This window comes from Salarias fasciatus, chromosome 19 (genome assembly GCF_902148845.1).
Source record: "Salarias fasciatus chromosome 19, fSalaFa1.1, whole genome shotgun sequence".
NCBI classification, from domain to species: domain Eukaryota; kingdom Metazoa; phylum Chordata; class Actinopteri; order Blenniiformes; family Blenniidae; genus Salarias; species Salarias fasciatus.
This window is the reverse complement of record NC_043763.1, coordinates 12,985,370-13,002,164: the sequence shown is the minus strand read 5'-3', so window position 1 is coordinate 13,002,164 and position 16,795 is coordinate 12,985,370. Positions and strand designations below refer to the sequence as shown.

General features: G+C 43.9%; 1 protein-coding gene across 1 annotated transcript in view; it reads right to left on the bottom strand.

The window, feature by feature from the left end:
* Positions 1-4,848: 4,848 nt before the first annotated feature.
* Positions 4,849-16,795, bottom strand: part of fndc3ba (fibronectin type III domain containing 3Ba) — a 58,284-nt gene continuing 46,337 nt past the window's right edge. The window contains 3 exon segments of the mRNA XM_030116631.1: positions 4,849-9,529; positions 12,162-12,289; positions 12,997-13,163. Of these exon segments, the coding sequence (XP_029972491.1) occupies positions 9,218-9,529; positions 12,162-12,289; positions 12,997-13,163 (607 nt within the window). The 3' untranslated portion in view covers positions 4,849-9,217.

Here is a 16,795-nt window from a genome sequence, read left to right as displayed (position 1 = left end):
ACGCACAGTCCCGCAGATGTCTGGACGTTAACCTGCAAATCTACAAACCACGCACGGAAAAAACACTCACCCAGGAGCCGTTATTTATCAGGATGAGGAAGAACACTGCTGTGAGCACTCGCCTCTGTCTGACTGAAACATAAAGGGATTAAAAATCAAACACACGCACACGCAAAAAAAAAAAAAAAAAATCCCAGCATGCATCAATGAAATTGTGTTGTATAATGTCAAAACTCAATGTTCCTGTTGGATTATTCCAACAAACGCCATATCACACACACACACCCTCAATCTGCAGTTTAAAAGTACAGCATGATGGAGTTCAGAACACACAGAATGTGAACAACAGAAATACACACCTTCTCACCAACATCTACAAATGCCTTATATTGTATCTGTATTCTGGATGACAAAGAAAGCACTGTAGAACTTGTGGCACTGCTCTGCTCTCCTTCTGAGAGGGGCAGAGGTGCAGTGCATGTGTGTGTGCATGTGAGACATAGATATCTATGTGTGTGTGTGTGTGTGTGTGTGTGTGTGTGTGTGTGTGTGTGTGTGTGTGTGTCCAGTGAGAGATGTTGTTTTGGTTGCGATAATGTTTATTTACTTACAGACCGTGACGTGCACCTCATGTTGTCCAGTGGCCTGTATCTTGGAGATTCAAGTCCATGTTGTGACGATGCTGCCAAAGGAGACGTTTGTCAACCGTGCATTTAAATCTACTGGACAGAAGCGACTTTTTTTAACAGGTTCACAGCATTTTTAAGTCAAGTACTGCCTCTCGCCTTTGTGAATATTGTTATTAAGCTTTTGTCTGTTCAACTTGATGGATTGTTTTTTTACCAGGAACGATTTGTGTATGCAGATCCACACACTGTGCTGGAAGTTAACGTGGTTGTAAACATGCTTGTAGGTGTTGTGAAATGCAGAACTGGAAGTGTTGATTTCCCAGTGCCATCCTCCACGTGTTTAATCAGAATCAATGTCAGTAACTCTGATCAAACGTACAAAAGAGAGCCATCGTTTTTTTAAAAATCACAGCTAGTTGAAATGTCCCTCAGAGTTGTAGCAGGTGTGACTCTTATATCACTTATCTGATGTTTTCAGATGGAGTTTTTTTTTTTCAACCATTGCTGCCTCTATTGACCAGCTTTATTATCAAACACACATCGTTGCCCACTCCCACAGGAGAACATGCAGACCAGAGTTGTTTTAACTGTTGATTAAAACACGCACACTAAGTGACTCCATGCATGTCTAATGTGGGTGATTTGGCTCAGGCTTTCAAGGCACCGAACGTGCAAACCCGGAGAAGTTCTCACAATGATCAGCTGGAAGGGAAGCCTGCTCCTGTGAATCGGTTTCTACAATGTGCATTATGTGTTTTATCGGTGAACGATCCGAAACGGTCGCGTTGTTCTTGCGTTAATTCGTTACCAGATGCTTTGTGATGTGAAACACTACTTGATGCTGCACACTCAGATGGTTTCAGTCCAAATCACCACAGCAGCCTCCACTGATCCACACTGGATTCAAAACAGGGCCTCGCGCCTCTGGGGAATGTATCTCTGGTTGTACATATGGATAACATGGTAAACAAGCTTTTAATCTTCAGGACGTAAACTGATTCGGAAAAGAGGAAGAGGAGGGGATTTCAGTTTTATTTATTTATTTGGGGGGTTTATTAAATGTGTATCCCCCTCTGTTGGTTAATGTATCTGTCAATGATAAAGTCTTGCATAACGATCAAGAAGAACTCGCTCTCTTTGCTTCTCTTTTCAACAAAACACGCCCACTTCACAGTGAGGTAACAAATCGTTTCCAACAGGTATGAAATGCAAAATTACAATGCTGTTTGTGAAACTAACAGAATACTTAACCTCCTTCCCACACCAAATGTTTCATACCCACACTGAATGAAACGTGTAGAGAGGCCTCAGAAATGCATCCCACACATCGCTGGGGCCTGTCTTTACCCGGAGCGACCCTGCCTGTGCTGGCCTGTAACTGGAGAGTGATCCGAGCACAGAGACGCAGCGGTGCGCTCTCCGCCGGTGTCCACCAGGTGTGGCGCCGGTCCGTAGCTCCAGACCGCTTTAAAGAGCAGCAGGCGCCGCTCATACCAAGAAGGAATCAAAGGACACCCTCAGTCGACCCAGGTCCATTATCAAAGCGCCTGCAGAGTCCGCAGGAGCCCTCATGAGACAGGATGTTCCGCTGGTAGGTCCGGGACTAATGAAGTCCTGTGGTAATGAATCAGACCTTCATTAAGTCCCAGCTGTGGAGGTGATATGTAGAGACGGTGGTCAGAGAACTGTAAAAGAAAAACAGCAATCGGGACTAAAATAAAAAAAAAAGACTAATGAAGAAAAAAAGGAGAAGAGAGGTTCAATAAATGAATCAGACATCATGCAAATGTTTTCAAATGCAGACAAATAACGAGGTGGAGGATCATGTAAAAGTAGACGTTAATTTTCTCACATGCGGCTGTGCGCACAGACATACAGCAGCATTTTAATTTCCTGGAAGGACAAATTGATCCTTGCTCGAGTGCAGCCACAGCCACGGATCGGTGGTCTGAATGTCATTATCAGTGTGAACCTGTGCAGCGGGGCAGGTTTATATAATGTATGAGCAGAAGAGAACATTCACTGCGATCATGGTCTGATAGCTTCAAACCATCCTAGACATGGATATGCACTTATTCAAAGAGTTTCAACTCGTTTTGCTGATCACCAAAAATAAAAAACACAAATGCACAAAAAGCTTGTTCTCCTTTAGAGCCGGCTCTGATAACATCATGGATCTTCAGAGAGATGATCACCTTAGTCTCGCCAGACCAGTAATGGATCTGATGATAAGACTAATGTCTGAGTCAGACACTGAAAATTAACTTCATGTCAAGAATAGTTAGAAATATCACCATGCTGCTAAAACCACAGAGTGTTTTGTCCTTCAGCTTTGTTCTTACATTTCAGTTGCCAGGTGACCTCTATCTGCAGCGTTCTTCACAACATCGGGTCGTTTTCTTATAATACTGCTGCAATAAATCTAATTAAGGCAGGGAATGGTGAGAGAGTGGATTCATTCTGCTTTTACCTGTCAGATTGTTGGATTCTTTCACTTCATGTCCGTGCGGTGAAACGTGATCAGAGGAGGACCAGAAGAGAAACGAGCTCGCCGGGCTGCTCCTCGCTGAGGGGAAGTGAGCGTGCAGCACTGAAGCCACTCAGGCTCCCCCGAGAGACACCCGGAGCTGATTCCTATGATTTACCGGTCTCACTGGCTCAACACCGTCAAAGATACTGGAGGGAAAAATCTGGAAATGACCAACTTTGACAAATAGATGTATACACACTGAAGTGTGTAAATAAGACGGAGGAGGAGAGGGACTCAAACAGCTTTCAGAGGAAGTTTTTTTTTTGGCTGATGAGGCAAAAGTTCATTAAGATTTGTGGCAGTGTTCAAGATGTTTTTTCCTGCTTCTCTCCCCTCTGCATAACTCATTTCCCACACTGTCTGGTCCCTGGTGCCAGACTGTACGGGTCACACAAACCTCTATTGAATCGGTTTCAAGCACTTGACTGTTCCTGCTGATTTCAAGCAGTGTCGGCCTGTACACACAGACACAGCAGTTGCAAGTTCCAGTGATGTTGCCGTTTTCTTTTTGAGACCTTGTTCATACTTCGGAAAATTCCATTTTCCCCCACATGGACTTAGAATGCAGAGGTGCAGCCACACTGGGGAGCTCCAGCGAGCCAATGAGGATCGAGTGTCTCGCTCATTGACCCACAGTGGCGACCCCTCCCACAGCTTCAAATACCTGATCCCAGGTCTGCTTCATTAACTTTAGGACACCACTACTGAGTTTATTTTGACCAGATTACATTAAAGGTGCATTAAGGAGTTTTACAACCTTAAAAATACTTATTTTCCACCATAAATATGTTACACATTTTTAATGATGTGTACAATGTGCCCTGACATATTCATTACAAGTACCTCTAACAGCGCGAAATTGTCACTTGAAAGTTGCAGTGCCGGTCTGGCACCAGCATTTTTTTGGGGAGAATTTGAAAGGAATGACGTAATGCGCGCTCCGGCTGGTTAGGTTTCGTTTTGTCCGCCATTACTCCGCCAGATGCTTAGTGAGCAACAACTGAGCAGGAGCTTCCAGAAATTAAGAAAAGACTGGCTTCCAGCACTGCCACAGCTCCAGCACAGACTCCACCAGGTAAAAGAAACTTAAATCTTACTTGAGCGCTTCTAAACGAGCGAAGACGGAGTTCCCCTCTTCCGTGCACGCGAGCCACAGGGACGAGTTTTTCACTAAGCTGCATTACACCCAAGGCCTGCAGGGGGCGCTGTTTTGCATAAAACGTGCAAACTCCTTAATGCACCTTTAAAGCAAGTTCTGTAGACAATAAACCAAATGAGAAACTTTGTCCCAAAAAGGGGGAAAAAAAACCAAGCTAATTGAAAATTCTGAATTTGAAGCACATTGCACACTTTTCTGAATCTGACAGAAAGCCAGACTTAAACCTCTAGATGTACCAGTGTCTGGATCACCTCCATTGTTGTGTTGTGCTCCACACAAATTATATCAAGGTGTTTCCTTCGATGACAACCTCACACACCTTCAGGCGATTCTCAGCTTTAGCAGAAAACACCTCAGATCCAATCAAGTTGAGAGCAGCAGTGCTAAAACCGTCCAGTGAAGAGGCGTTTCTCCAACCTTGATCATGGAAATCAAGATCAGTAATTCTTTTAAGGTTGCATGATCATCATAACAAACATCACGGAGCAGTTTTTATGTTGGTGAAACACAAAATGAACAAACTCGAGCAATCAAAGTCAGAAAAAATTAAAACATTTATTGGGCATAAATATATTATATATACGCTACCGATACAGTTACGTCTTACATACATAGGGTAGTATTTGCAAAAATCTATACATTAAAATTGATATGGCAGTTTCTTTTATATAATGCATATGAAATTGTCTAACATTTACAATACAAGAAGAAATGCATGAATTTTTTCTTAATCAATTCGTAGACCATGACAACATTGGAATGTTTGTTTGTTTTTTTTAAATCGTGAGGTAAAAATACGTTTCTGTTTTTGTCTCGTTTTAAAAAATAGTTAAATACCTGTGAGTCTCTGTACGTTTGTCAAATCGCCAATCTCTCAGTCAAAATCTCTACTTACTGTAAAACGTACAAAACATAAAAAATAATAATAAAAAAATTAACAGAAAAAAAACTGATCAGAAGGCACAGACGTGGGGTTGCTGGGCAAAACATTGTCTTGTTTTTTTTTTTTTATATATTTTATTTATTTATTTTGACATGTACCCACCAAAATGTGCAGGACCTACAGGGTGGGTTACTGGGCGCGTGCGCGGAGAGGTCGGGTGTTTTATAAAATAACCAGCATTTGAAAAAAAAAAGAAAAGGAAAAAAAAAAACATTAAAGGGAGTACCCTGCCCACAAAAACAAAGCTTTTCAGTCAACACCGTGTTCAACTCAGACTATTCAACACGTGCATAACTGGCCAGACGTCAACCGAACGTGAACCCACTACAGGGGGGGGGGGGGGGGGGGGGGGGGGGGGCGCAAAAAGACAGGACATCTCACGTCACCTGTCATTTTACAATGTAACAGGCCGCGTGGCAGACGCGCCGCCGACGGGCACGTCTGACGAAGGCGCCGCGCTCCCTTTTGATTCGCTCTCGGCGGCGGGGGGTGTGGGGGGGTTGGGGGGGGAGCGGGGCGGACCTACCGGGAACCGCGCTCCAGTAATGCCAATGTCACAGTGACGCCAACGACGGGGTAATGCCGATGAATGTAACAGAGACCGCCTCGGCAGTAGTGTTTGGAATGGAGCGGAGGGTCGCCCCCCCTCGCCCACTTGAACCTCATCAAGCCTAATGCTCGGCGTTGAGTAAAAAAAAAAAGTGCTTCAACTTTGTTAGTCATAATGCATTTACCATCTCACTCTATAGCTCTATAGATATCTCTGTATATCATCTCTTAGCAAAACACTGGATACAAAACACTCACTACAACTATACCAGCACTAGCCTGATAAAGGAATCGTCAATATTATTATTGTTGTCATCTGCCTGAAATCATCGCATGATTGTGTTTTTTTTTTGTTTTGTTTTTTGTTTTTGCCTTCTTTACCTTTCAGTGTGAAATCAGTTGTGTTAAAAACTCTCCTCCAAAAGGGGGCTACACATTTCAAAATGGCACATTTTGCTTCACAAAACAAAATATTATAAGCTAATATGAAAAGAAGCATAATCACAGATCAAGTTAATGTTTTTTTTTCCTTTTGAGAGAATAATAATAGTATTTTAATAATAATAATTAATAATAATTACTGTAATTCTGTGTCAAGAACATCACAGAAACTTTTAGACTGCAAACGCGACATCTAGTGGACACGAAAAGCCTGCACTTTGGCATTAAAACAGTAAAAAGATATCAGAAGCTTCATTATAACACTAGTCAGAAATAAGCCAAAGGCCGCAAGGTTTATCCCAATACAGATGAACTTGAACTGACCCTAAAGCCCGGCTTGCTACATATCTCTCTAAGCATTACAAGAACTGCTCGCCTGTGCACGGCTGAAACAGGAGATGAAAAAAATAAAAATAAAAATACATTTGGTTACATGTTTGAAACAGCAATGATAACTGCAATGAATGGACTGATGAGCTACAGGTTCCCAACAGCTGTAAGAGAAATACTTAAAGGGTTACTGAGATAAGGAATGCTGGCCTTAATCATACAATCTAACATACATCCATTAAAAAAATTAAAAAGAAAAAAAAAACATGCTACAAGAAAAAAATTAGTATATAACTACACTTGTCTCTTAATCTTTAAACAATAAATAAATGAAGATTGCACTGTAATTGGCATGTAAAGTACTGTATGCAAATATATAGTATAAATAAAACCTAGAAAAGAACTCTACCATAACTTTTCCATCAACTTTGGCAAAGGTTTTATGAGCTAGTAAACCACTTTGCTTTCAGATACATACAGGAGCAAGGCACAGCATAGACAGAGGACAAGATGCAGCATCACAAACGAAAGAGTGGAAGAGATGAAGACAGAGAAACAGGAAGAGAGGCTCGTCTGACAGTGACAATGAGGCTGATGGTGACAGCAAAGGGGACGACTGGGTTAGAGCCCCCCTCTGTAAGGCCTTATCCCTGAGGTACGTTACAGGCTGCCAATCAGAGCTGTTCATTACTGCCCCCGGACCCCCGTCCCGTCCTTCCTCCCTCGTGTCCCCCAAACCCGACGAAAGGAAAAAAAGAAAATAAGGTGTCACACATTATAAATGCGGGTCAGGGAGATTTCTTTGGATTATCAGAGTGTGTACTGGGTTGTACCTTGGCTGTGTGTTTCGGGCTTTGGGGGGGGGGGGGGGGGGGGGGTAGAACGGGTTCAGGATTCGAGGCAGGAGGCCAGGGGGCGTCACTTGTGTCAGAATGCTCTGTTCTGCCGAGCTGTGTTCTGTCGAAGGATCGTTTGGTTAGTGAACATTAGTTCAAGTCCTCAGAGGACATGTCCGTCCGGGGAGAGACCGCAGACGTGCTACTGCTCTGATTACATGTCAATAAAGCACCTTTTAATGGAGAGAGAGAGAGAGAGAGAGAGAGAGAGAGAGAGAGAGAGAGAGAGAGGCTGGATGGATGGATCGAAAGCAAGAGAAGAGCAGCCAGAGCAAAAAAAAAAAGAAAAGAAAGGTAATTACAGATAATTATGTTCAGGAGATGAAAAGAGAGAAGAGTCTTCAAACGTATCGATTCACAGAGTAGCTGGAAGAAGAAACGGCTTTAGCGCTGCTCTGGCTGGCAGCTGGCGAAATATCGGAGGGGGGGGGGGTTAAAGCTCGAGCTAACTCCTAATAGCTTTCCTGGTTAACACACGCACGGCTCTGAGAAGCACGGCTAGCCGGCAGGCTGTTAGCACCTCCGGGCCTGTGGCGGTGCGGGCGCGGCGCCACCGAAAGCCACAGACGCATCGGGCCGGAGCGATGGTGTTTGAGATGGTAGAAAAAAGGGGGGAAGGACTGACCGATCCGACCAAATCCACGATCTCCACAGTCCCTTCTCCAACACGTTTGAAGCCAGTCACGTGTCCAGGCTGGCTTTTCTAAAGCAAACGTATGCCAAACGTACGACCGCCTGTCGCTAGCTCAACTGACCTCAGAGTCCATTCCTCCCCGTTTCCTCTGCACTTCAGACCTTACATTGCCATCACTTATATCACACCACCTTTATAGCATCTTAGATATTTGTTACTGTGTATATAATCATCATTACTGTTTTCCTCAATCTGTCTTAGATATAATAAAAGTCACAGGATAGCAGCATCTTACACCACACATGGATTGCATCACTTTGGTAGCTGAATGAATGAGTAACTTAACGTTAAAAAGCTGAGCAGATATGCGATCGATTTTCTTCGGAGGATAACGTGTCTTTTTTCATTGTCGTTGCATGAGTGTAGTCGTATGCGTGTGCGTGGTTATGCGGGTAAGTCTTCACACGCGCGTTGTCAGTCTGGATTGTGAGAGCAGACGCAGATTGCATGAGTCGACCGACAGCCTGTAGAGTAGTAAATGAACTGAGCTAAAGCTTTGAAGGCCTACATTTGAATATGGCTGAATGAATAGACTGCAGCAAAAACAAAACAAAAAAATTTGAAAAAAAAAAAGCAAATTAAACATTGAGAAAAAAAAATAAAAATAAAGTAAGGCAATGACCGTCAAGAAATATACACTTTCTCTAATTGAATATGTTTTTTTAAAAAATATACAAAATGAAAAACATGCAAGTCAGTCTGAAGAGCCGCTTTGCTCACAGCTAGTTTTAAGGCTTGATTATCAGTTTTCTTTCCCAACGGAGGTAAAGCGAGGACAGCGCTTCCCTCCACAGAAATCCTCAACAAATGAGACAACGGTACGAAGACGGGAAAAGAAATGAGACCAAACTGAGTGAATGCAGGAGACGACCAGAACAAGGTGGGGAAAGCCTGAATCGATACTTTGACTAAAAAAAAAAAAAAAACATAGTCTTAAAAGTACATCTCAAGTGTTTTGATTTCATTCGGTTCTTTCATAGACGTTTTATAAAGTTTTTTTTTTCTGTGATTTTGCTTTCTCTTTCTATCCTATAGTTAAAATTCCCTCACTTCATGAAGAAGTACTGTAACAAGCAGGCGATGAGGATGGAGAGGCCCGCGAACACGCACACGATCAACGCTGCGAAGCGCTCGTCGCTGGAGATCAGGCCCGCCCCTTTTCCCGTCTCCATGGCGCACTGCTCTCCCGACGCCGACGCCTCCTGGCGGCGTAGCGCGAACAAGGAGGAGGGGCTGAGCGGCCCGCACAGCTCCTGGCACGAGTCCTGGCAGCGGCGGCAGGCGCCCACCCGGAAGCGGTAATCTGTGTTGCCCTGCAGGCCGGGGATCTGGAAGGAGCCCTCCTCTCCCTTAAAGACCTGCCGGGGGCGGAGAGGAAAGAGGTTTTATAATCGACGGAAGCACAGTTATACGGTGTCAGTCGTTGGATAACTCATCCTGCATTCGATGGATGTTTCTCAGTTCTCAGGAGCGGTGAGTGACAAAGCGTTTACTTCTACTTAATGCTTCTGCTAACTTCACTGATGGATTAAAATGCATATGTACCGTTATTCTTCTCCCTTCTGCACCGGCTTCTGAAAAAAAACCTCAAACAAGCTTTCATTCCAGTAAATATATGGAAATTGAATTGCACTCTAACAATGTTTTGTAGTCTTTAATTACTTTTAGACACCTGTTGATTTGTGCTGAATGTCTGTTCAGGAGGAAAAAAAAAAAAACCTTTGTAGGAAAAGTAACCTGCACTCTGGCTTGGGGCACAGTCACATGTGATTGGTTGCTATTTTGGAAAGGCTGCAGCTGTCAGCAGGAGCCTTTTTGCAAAAGGAAATTGCTCAAGTCAAATTTGGGGGACGCATTATGCCATAACACCACCCTACGGTGAGAAAATCCAACCTCCTGCAAGTTTCCAGCTTTTCCAATGAGTATTTCCAGATTCTTAATGGAAGCGGCCCTCATTTAATCAAATGGAACGCTTATCGCCATCCGTCATCTACCCCGGCGCTGCCTGCACCTTATCTGTGGGGAGGCTAAGACTGAAAACAAAAAGAGAGAGCTATCTGTTGTGTAAGTGAATTAACTTTAAGAAGCTTTAATCTCTACATAGTCCAGTGAAGACTGGCGGTGGGATGTGTGGAGAGAATGCAGTGATGCATAACGGTTTACGGTTAGCAGTTTCTCTCACATATCATCACAACAAATAGTTTTATTTGCAATAATTCAATTGGTTTTCAGCTGATCACCAACAACACTTTTCTTGTCTTTAAGTAAGCAGCACACACACTGCCGTTGACTGTTTTCATGGGAGAAGTTTACATAAGTTTTAGACACAGGCATATTCAAGTTTTATTTTACACAGAGGACTTTCAAACAGAAGGCAGACACGATTAATGAAAGTCTTCGCAAGCACTCACGGGTCCCTCAAAGTAAATTTAGAAAAAGAAAAAAACAAAAAAAACACGAAGAGAAAAGAGAAATAAACAAGGAGAGAATACAAATATGTGAAAAGCAGCATCACAGATTTGTATTGACAGCTGGTGTGTGCTCAGAAATGGAATGAGGAAACACACATCCCACTCACAAGCAATTCCACACAGCTGTGGCTTTGTCCACTGGGGAGGATCAGCTCTTATTCCCTCCAATCATTCAGTAATTCAATAGCAGAAAGTGAAATGGCCTTGAAGACAGATGTATTTTTGTCAAGTCTTGTGCGGCGAGCAGCCACTAAACCCTGCCGTTCTGAACAAACCCGCCTCAGTGTGGAGCACATCACCTCCAGCATCAGTGTCACTGATGCTGAAAGTGCTATTGAATGTTAATTGTGGTGAATAATTGTGTTGTCTCTATTTTTGGTAATCAGTGTCATTTCGCGTGATGCTGCAGAAATCCTGAGCCGCCTTGTTGTCTTCACGAGATGAACTTCAGTTTTTTTGCAGTGTGGCATTTCGAGTCGGAAACTTTGGAAAAGTGAGAGACGAATATTACACAAAACATTCTGTGTGATATTTTAAAACTGGTTTGCACGATGCTTCAAGAAGACGGCCATCCATCATTAACTGTTTTTCTACTGATTAAATTCCTTCGGATTGTCTAATGAGAGCAGACTCAGTCAGTAGATGAATCCCATAATGCTTTGCACTGTAATATTTGTGACTTTCATGCGATCACACATGCAGATCTACCTGAAGAGGGATTTGTCAGCTCCAGACTTTGTTTCTCATGGATTTATTTAAAGTCACCTTTGAGCCTTTAAACTTAATGTCTCTAATAAGAGCAGCACGGTCGCCGCATGAATCTGCTTTCCATCCCTAATTTTCTCAAAACACCGTGCGGGAGGTGTCAGATGGTCATGTTATATAACAGATATGTACACCACCTCTGACAGCGTGACGCCATCTGATGTTTTCATGAACCGTTTGGATCATAAACACGGTCAGACAGCTTCCTCCAGCCTGATCGAGGTTTCAATCAGAAAGAGCAACATGAATCACAACGAAACAACGCCACTGCGGAAGCACCTGTGTTGAGCATTAAGGCTGAAAACCGCCTGCTCATGTACAGTTTTCACGATGCTTCAAGTAATAACAGAGCGAGAGAAAGAAGATAAAATGAACGTTAATGGACTTCAGTGAGAAGCATAGATTTTTTTTAATGACCAGTTTCCTGAAAAGTGCAACGTTCTAGATTCTAATGCATTCTAATGAGCTGTGTGTTTGTGTGTGTGTGTGTGTGTGTGTGTGTGTGTGTGTGTGTGTGTGTGTGTGTGCATTTTCTTTCTCCAACGTCAAAGTTTTGCTTGTGTGTATCTTCTAATAGAAAATGAAATTACTTCCTAGTGGAATTAGAAAAGTCGTGAGCACTTCTTCAAAATACAAATGAAAGTGAAGCAGAGGCTGAGACTCAAGTGTGTGTGTGTGTGTGTGTGTGTGTGTGTGTGTGTGTGTGTGTGTGTGTGTGTGTGCGCGCGTCCGTCCGCGAGAGCATCAAACCTACCTGTTTGTATTCGGACTCGCGTCCCACGAGCACCTGGAGCACGTAGCTGACCGGGTCTCCTCTCATTGGTGGGATGGTCTCCCAGGTAACCTCACACATGTTCCCCTCCAGCTGGTGCACTCTGGGAGCTGGAAACAGCGTCAGGACATTATCTCTTAACGCACAACATGAGATCTCCTTCAAAGAAGCACACAGACAGGCGCATCTTTCTCCTAATACACACACTTTTTACTGCACAGCAGAAACATTATGCAACACCTATTTGAAACCACTGAATTCCAGCCTGGATTTCCCTGCCAGATAATGGCTGCAGTCATGTTAATGTTAGGTAATGACAGGCTATTGTTTTGCGTAGCTGCATATTAGTCACCACAAAGAGAGCAGATTGTTCATGTAATTAATTTGCTTACCCAGGGTCAATAATTATTTTGCACAGCAAGTACGTCTTTGGCGAATAATGTCACTTTGCAACGGGAATAAACAACGTAAACCAGTAATGCTTCAACTCTGGCGACCAGCAGCTGCAATATATCCGACAAATATTCAACTCAGCCTATTTGCTGAGGGACGGCAACACTTCCATTGCTACAAATGGTTGCTGATTTGCGGATATCCTTCAAAAACTGCCCGCGCTCTGCTAAAAGGTTTATGCAAGCTGTTTGGACCCTCGAGGCCGTTTATTGATACATCAGAGCTGCGCCGAGTATTTACTGCCTGGCAGTCGTTCTCATCCCAGTGTCTGGTTATATCGCCTGAGAGGACAGAGGATCCTCCTATCTGGGATTACAGCGGCTCTAATAAGCCACGACATTTGAAACAAAGAACTGGTGTTTACCTTTGAGCGCTGGCGGCACGGACTTGGTGGTGCAGAAGGTGTGTGTGTCCGAGAACGGCCCCTCCCCGGCGTCGCTGATGGCCTGTATTCTGAAGCTGTAACTGCTCGACTCGATGAGCCGCTGCACTTTGTAGGTGTGGCTGGGACCGCGGTAGATCGTCACGAACCTGCCGACACGAGGGAGGAAGACGGAGAATGCAGTAAGTCACAGATTCAACGAGAGGTCCGACAAAAATGGATGAGAAAAGACACACACCTGAACTTGCGTACACAAGTAGAAAAGAAAACGACGCCACATTTGCTACGGGAAAGATATTTTCCCAGACTTTCCATGAAGATATGAAGTAGTAAACATGTGAAATCACCTATTTTTAGCTCAGTGCCGAGTGGCATTGCTGTGTGGCAGAAGAGGTCTGAAACATGCTGCCTTGAAAAAGGACTGAAGCATAAAAGAAAGAGACGAGGAGGCCTTCAAAAGTAGGAAGAGGGAACTTGAGTAGATCATAAATAGGGAAAAAAAAATAGATTGTAGTGATTTATGAACACACTGAACCAAAACTGACAGGTCGCAGTCACTAATCTGATGGAAATGAGCCCCAAAACAGCTCCAGGTGGGCCAGATAGAGAGATTAATGAACCGTGGGAGAGATGATAAGCAGCTGAACGAGCGAATCGGGGAGGAAAGGGGAATTCAAGCTGAAGAGGACTACCTTTTTTTTTTTTCTTTTTTTAACTTATCAACTCAAAATCCTAAATGTCTGAGTGAGGAATGAAGTCTCTGTGTAAGGAAGAAGTGAAAAGTGAAGGGATAAGAGAAAGCGAGGCGGTCATGATAAAGGAGGAAAGCCAGAGGAGAGAGGAAATGGAGCATCAGGAAGAGAAAGGTGACTGGTAATGACGAGCGCAAAGGCGATGACGGTGGATCGAATATAAGAGGAACATGAGCGAGGAAGAAAAGATGGGTGAGGTTTAGTCGAGGGCTATAACTTCAAACAAGCTCTTCACGTCGCTGCACCGCAGTGACGTCTTTCATCGCCATCGCATCGACGGAACAGAACGGCTATTAAGAGAAACAGCTTAACGTTCCTCACGTTCGGCCCGTTGAGCGTGTGACACCGTAGCGGCCCGGCGACCCGTCCAGGCCGAACCCCGCCTTTTGCCCATTGTAAGCTGGGATCGGCGCCAGGCCCCCGCAACCCCTAATTGGACAGAGCGGTATAGTAGTTGGGCGGATGGACGGACAGTTGATGCGATGAATTGATCGCTGATTCAGAGCCAAGCAGCTCGCCAATTACCCCGGAGCAGAGGGCAGACAAAGACAAGCGCTGCCTGATGGGCTCCAGTTACACACTGCTCCTCTTATTTATAGGAATGTGAATAAATACTAATATTTTGACAGACAAAGACAATTTCTGTACCTTAATATTCTCATATTCCTGTTAGAAATATGAGAATATTGAGATAATCTAAATGTGTTTTGACTGAGGACTATTTTCATCATGCTATAAATTCAAGGCGTTCCACAGACATCTTCAAACGCTGCTTTGACTGCACCCAGGGCCGGCTCTAGGCATAGGCGAACTAGGCGGCCGCCTAGGGCGCCACGTCCCGAGGGGGGCGCCGCGGTCGTAGAAGGGGCGCCACGACGCTCTGTGTTCCGTGTGCCCCGCTGTGCAGCGGTCCGACGCACCGCGCTCCTCGTCCTCGGCGCTGCTCGGCACTGATCGGTATTGTTCGGCATCGCTCCTCAGCCCCCCCCCGCTCAACAAATGTCGGGACCGCTCGAAAAACACGCTCCCAAAGGGCGCTCATCTCGGGCTCGCCTAGGGCGCCTCTGAAGCCCGGGCCGGCCCTGACTGCACCTGTCCGTCATGTGTGTTTGAAAGAGTCTACATTTATTCAGGAAAAAGTAATATTTACCTTGGCAATAACCACATAAAACTGTTTTGTTCTTTTTTTTTTCTCCTAAAAGCAGGTAAAAGCTTGGATGAATTCCTGTAATAAACCATTCATTGCATTTATCAAATGGAGAGATGGCTTTTTTTTCCAGTCATTACGCAATTATCAGGACTGCAAATTAATGAATAATGTTGACTAATACAAAAATAAGTGAGCACAAGCAGAGCAGCAGTAACCAGGATTTTTTAAAGTACTGGAGTCAAACTTTGAAAACAGTTTAAAATGTTTAGTTAATCTTTATATATGGCCTGCAATAGTCATAACTGTGATACTTATTTTATCATTTCATTTCCCGAAAGTGTTTTAATATGCAGGGAGAAGCTGACCTCTGAGGCTCTCTGGCAGCCACACCTCACTTTAAAATCCACTGTAATAAACTCCAACAGGGTGAATAGAATTAGCAGGTTTTGTTTTAATTCCATGTTTTCAGGTCATTGTTTTCTTAAAAATTATATCAAATGGTATTTGTATTCATAAAACGAAAACACAGACGCTGCTTAAAGAAAAGGAGACTGAATGCCAAGATGAGCGGGACAAGAAATAAGGAAAACGGTGGATTTATAAAGCAACGTGTTGACTGAGTCACAGATGGGTAGATATAAATATAAAGGATTGCACGGCGCACGAAATGTCACGTCTTCTCGACGGAAAACAATGCATGGCCTCAAAGTACAAAACGTGGCAGAGTTTAAATAGCAGTGCTCGACCGTCGGGACGCATAACAACACTGTGCAAATGCCACAAAAAGCAAAGCTTCTCTCACATTTTAGTGATTTACCTTGAATGCGATGAGTAAGACGCCACTTTCATCACAAAGCAAAGCAATCAATAGGTGTAAATAACCTCTCTTGACCCTCAATATATGCTTAGAGACTTTAAAAAAAAGCAAAGAAGGCAGATGAAAAGATTTAAATAGACTTAAGAAGACAGAAATGGACTAAAAAAGTCACATTTATGCTGCCAATTTTTTTTAATTTATTTTTTTAAAGCAGTAAGCGCACCAGAAATGTTGCCTACGCGAGTGTGTGTGTGTGTGTGTGTGTGTGTGTGTGTGTGTGTGTGTTGTTCCACCATCATTCATCTGAACCACCCTTTGTTTAAGAAGGTTGAGGCACCGTCCATGTTGCCATGGCGTCCTCACAACTCCTGACACGTCAGTCAGAAGGCATTTTGAGCAGCGTGGATCAAGGAGGAGGCGAAATGAGAGAAATCAAGCAGAGGCAGAACTCGGGAGGGCAATAATGGAGTTTAGGACAAGAAGTGACACAGCTGTGAGCGAGGAGGGGAGCGTCGAACCAGAGGAACAAGTCTGCACACGAGGAGATAGGAATAAAACAAATTGAGCATTAAAGTGAGGAAAGTGAACAAAGAGGAGTCCGTATTGTGAACCCGAGAGAACGACTTTCCTCGTCACTGAGTACATCCACCGCTGGAAAACGAGGAGGCAGAGGGAGGGGAGAGAAATGAGGAGAGGGGGTTCATATTTCCCCCGAGGTTCCTCAGAGGTAAAGTCACCTGTATAAACAATGAAACCAGATTAATAAATATGAATGAGATGAGAGGGCAGGGAGAGAGATAACAAGAGGCAAAGGACAGCCAAGGTCAGAAACATCAACGTGGAGTCGCAAATTCTATTTGTAGGAATTACAGCTTTCACAGGTAAATACCTCAAGATGCTTTTACTCGTCCAGTCTCACTCAATCCGTCAGCGACCGTCGTAATAAATAAGAGAGAAATGAAATCCCGCCTAATGAAATTTAATATGAGATGAGCGAGCACAGAATAAGAGGAGGAGTAAAGGAGGCAGACCTGAGACCAGCTGAGTCCATCAATCATTTCA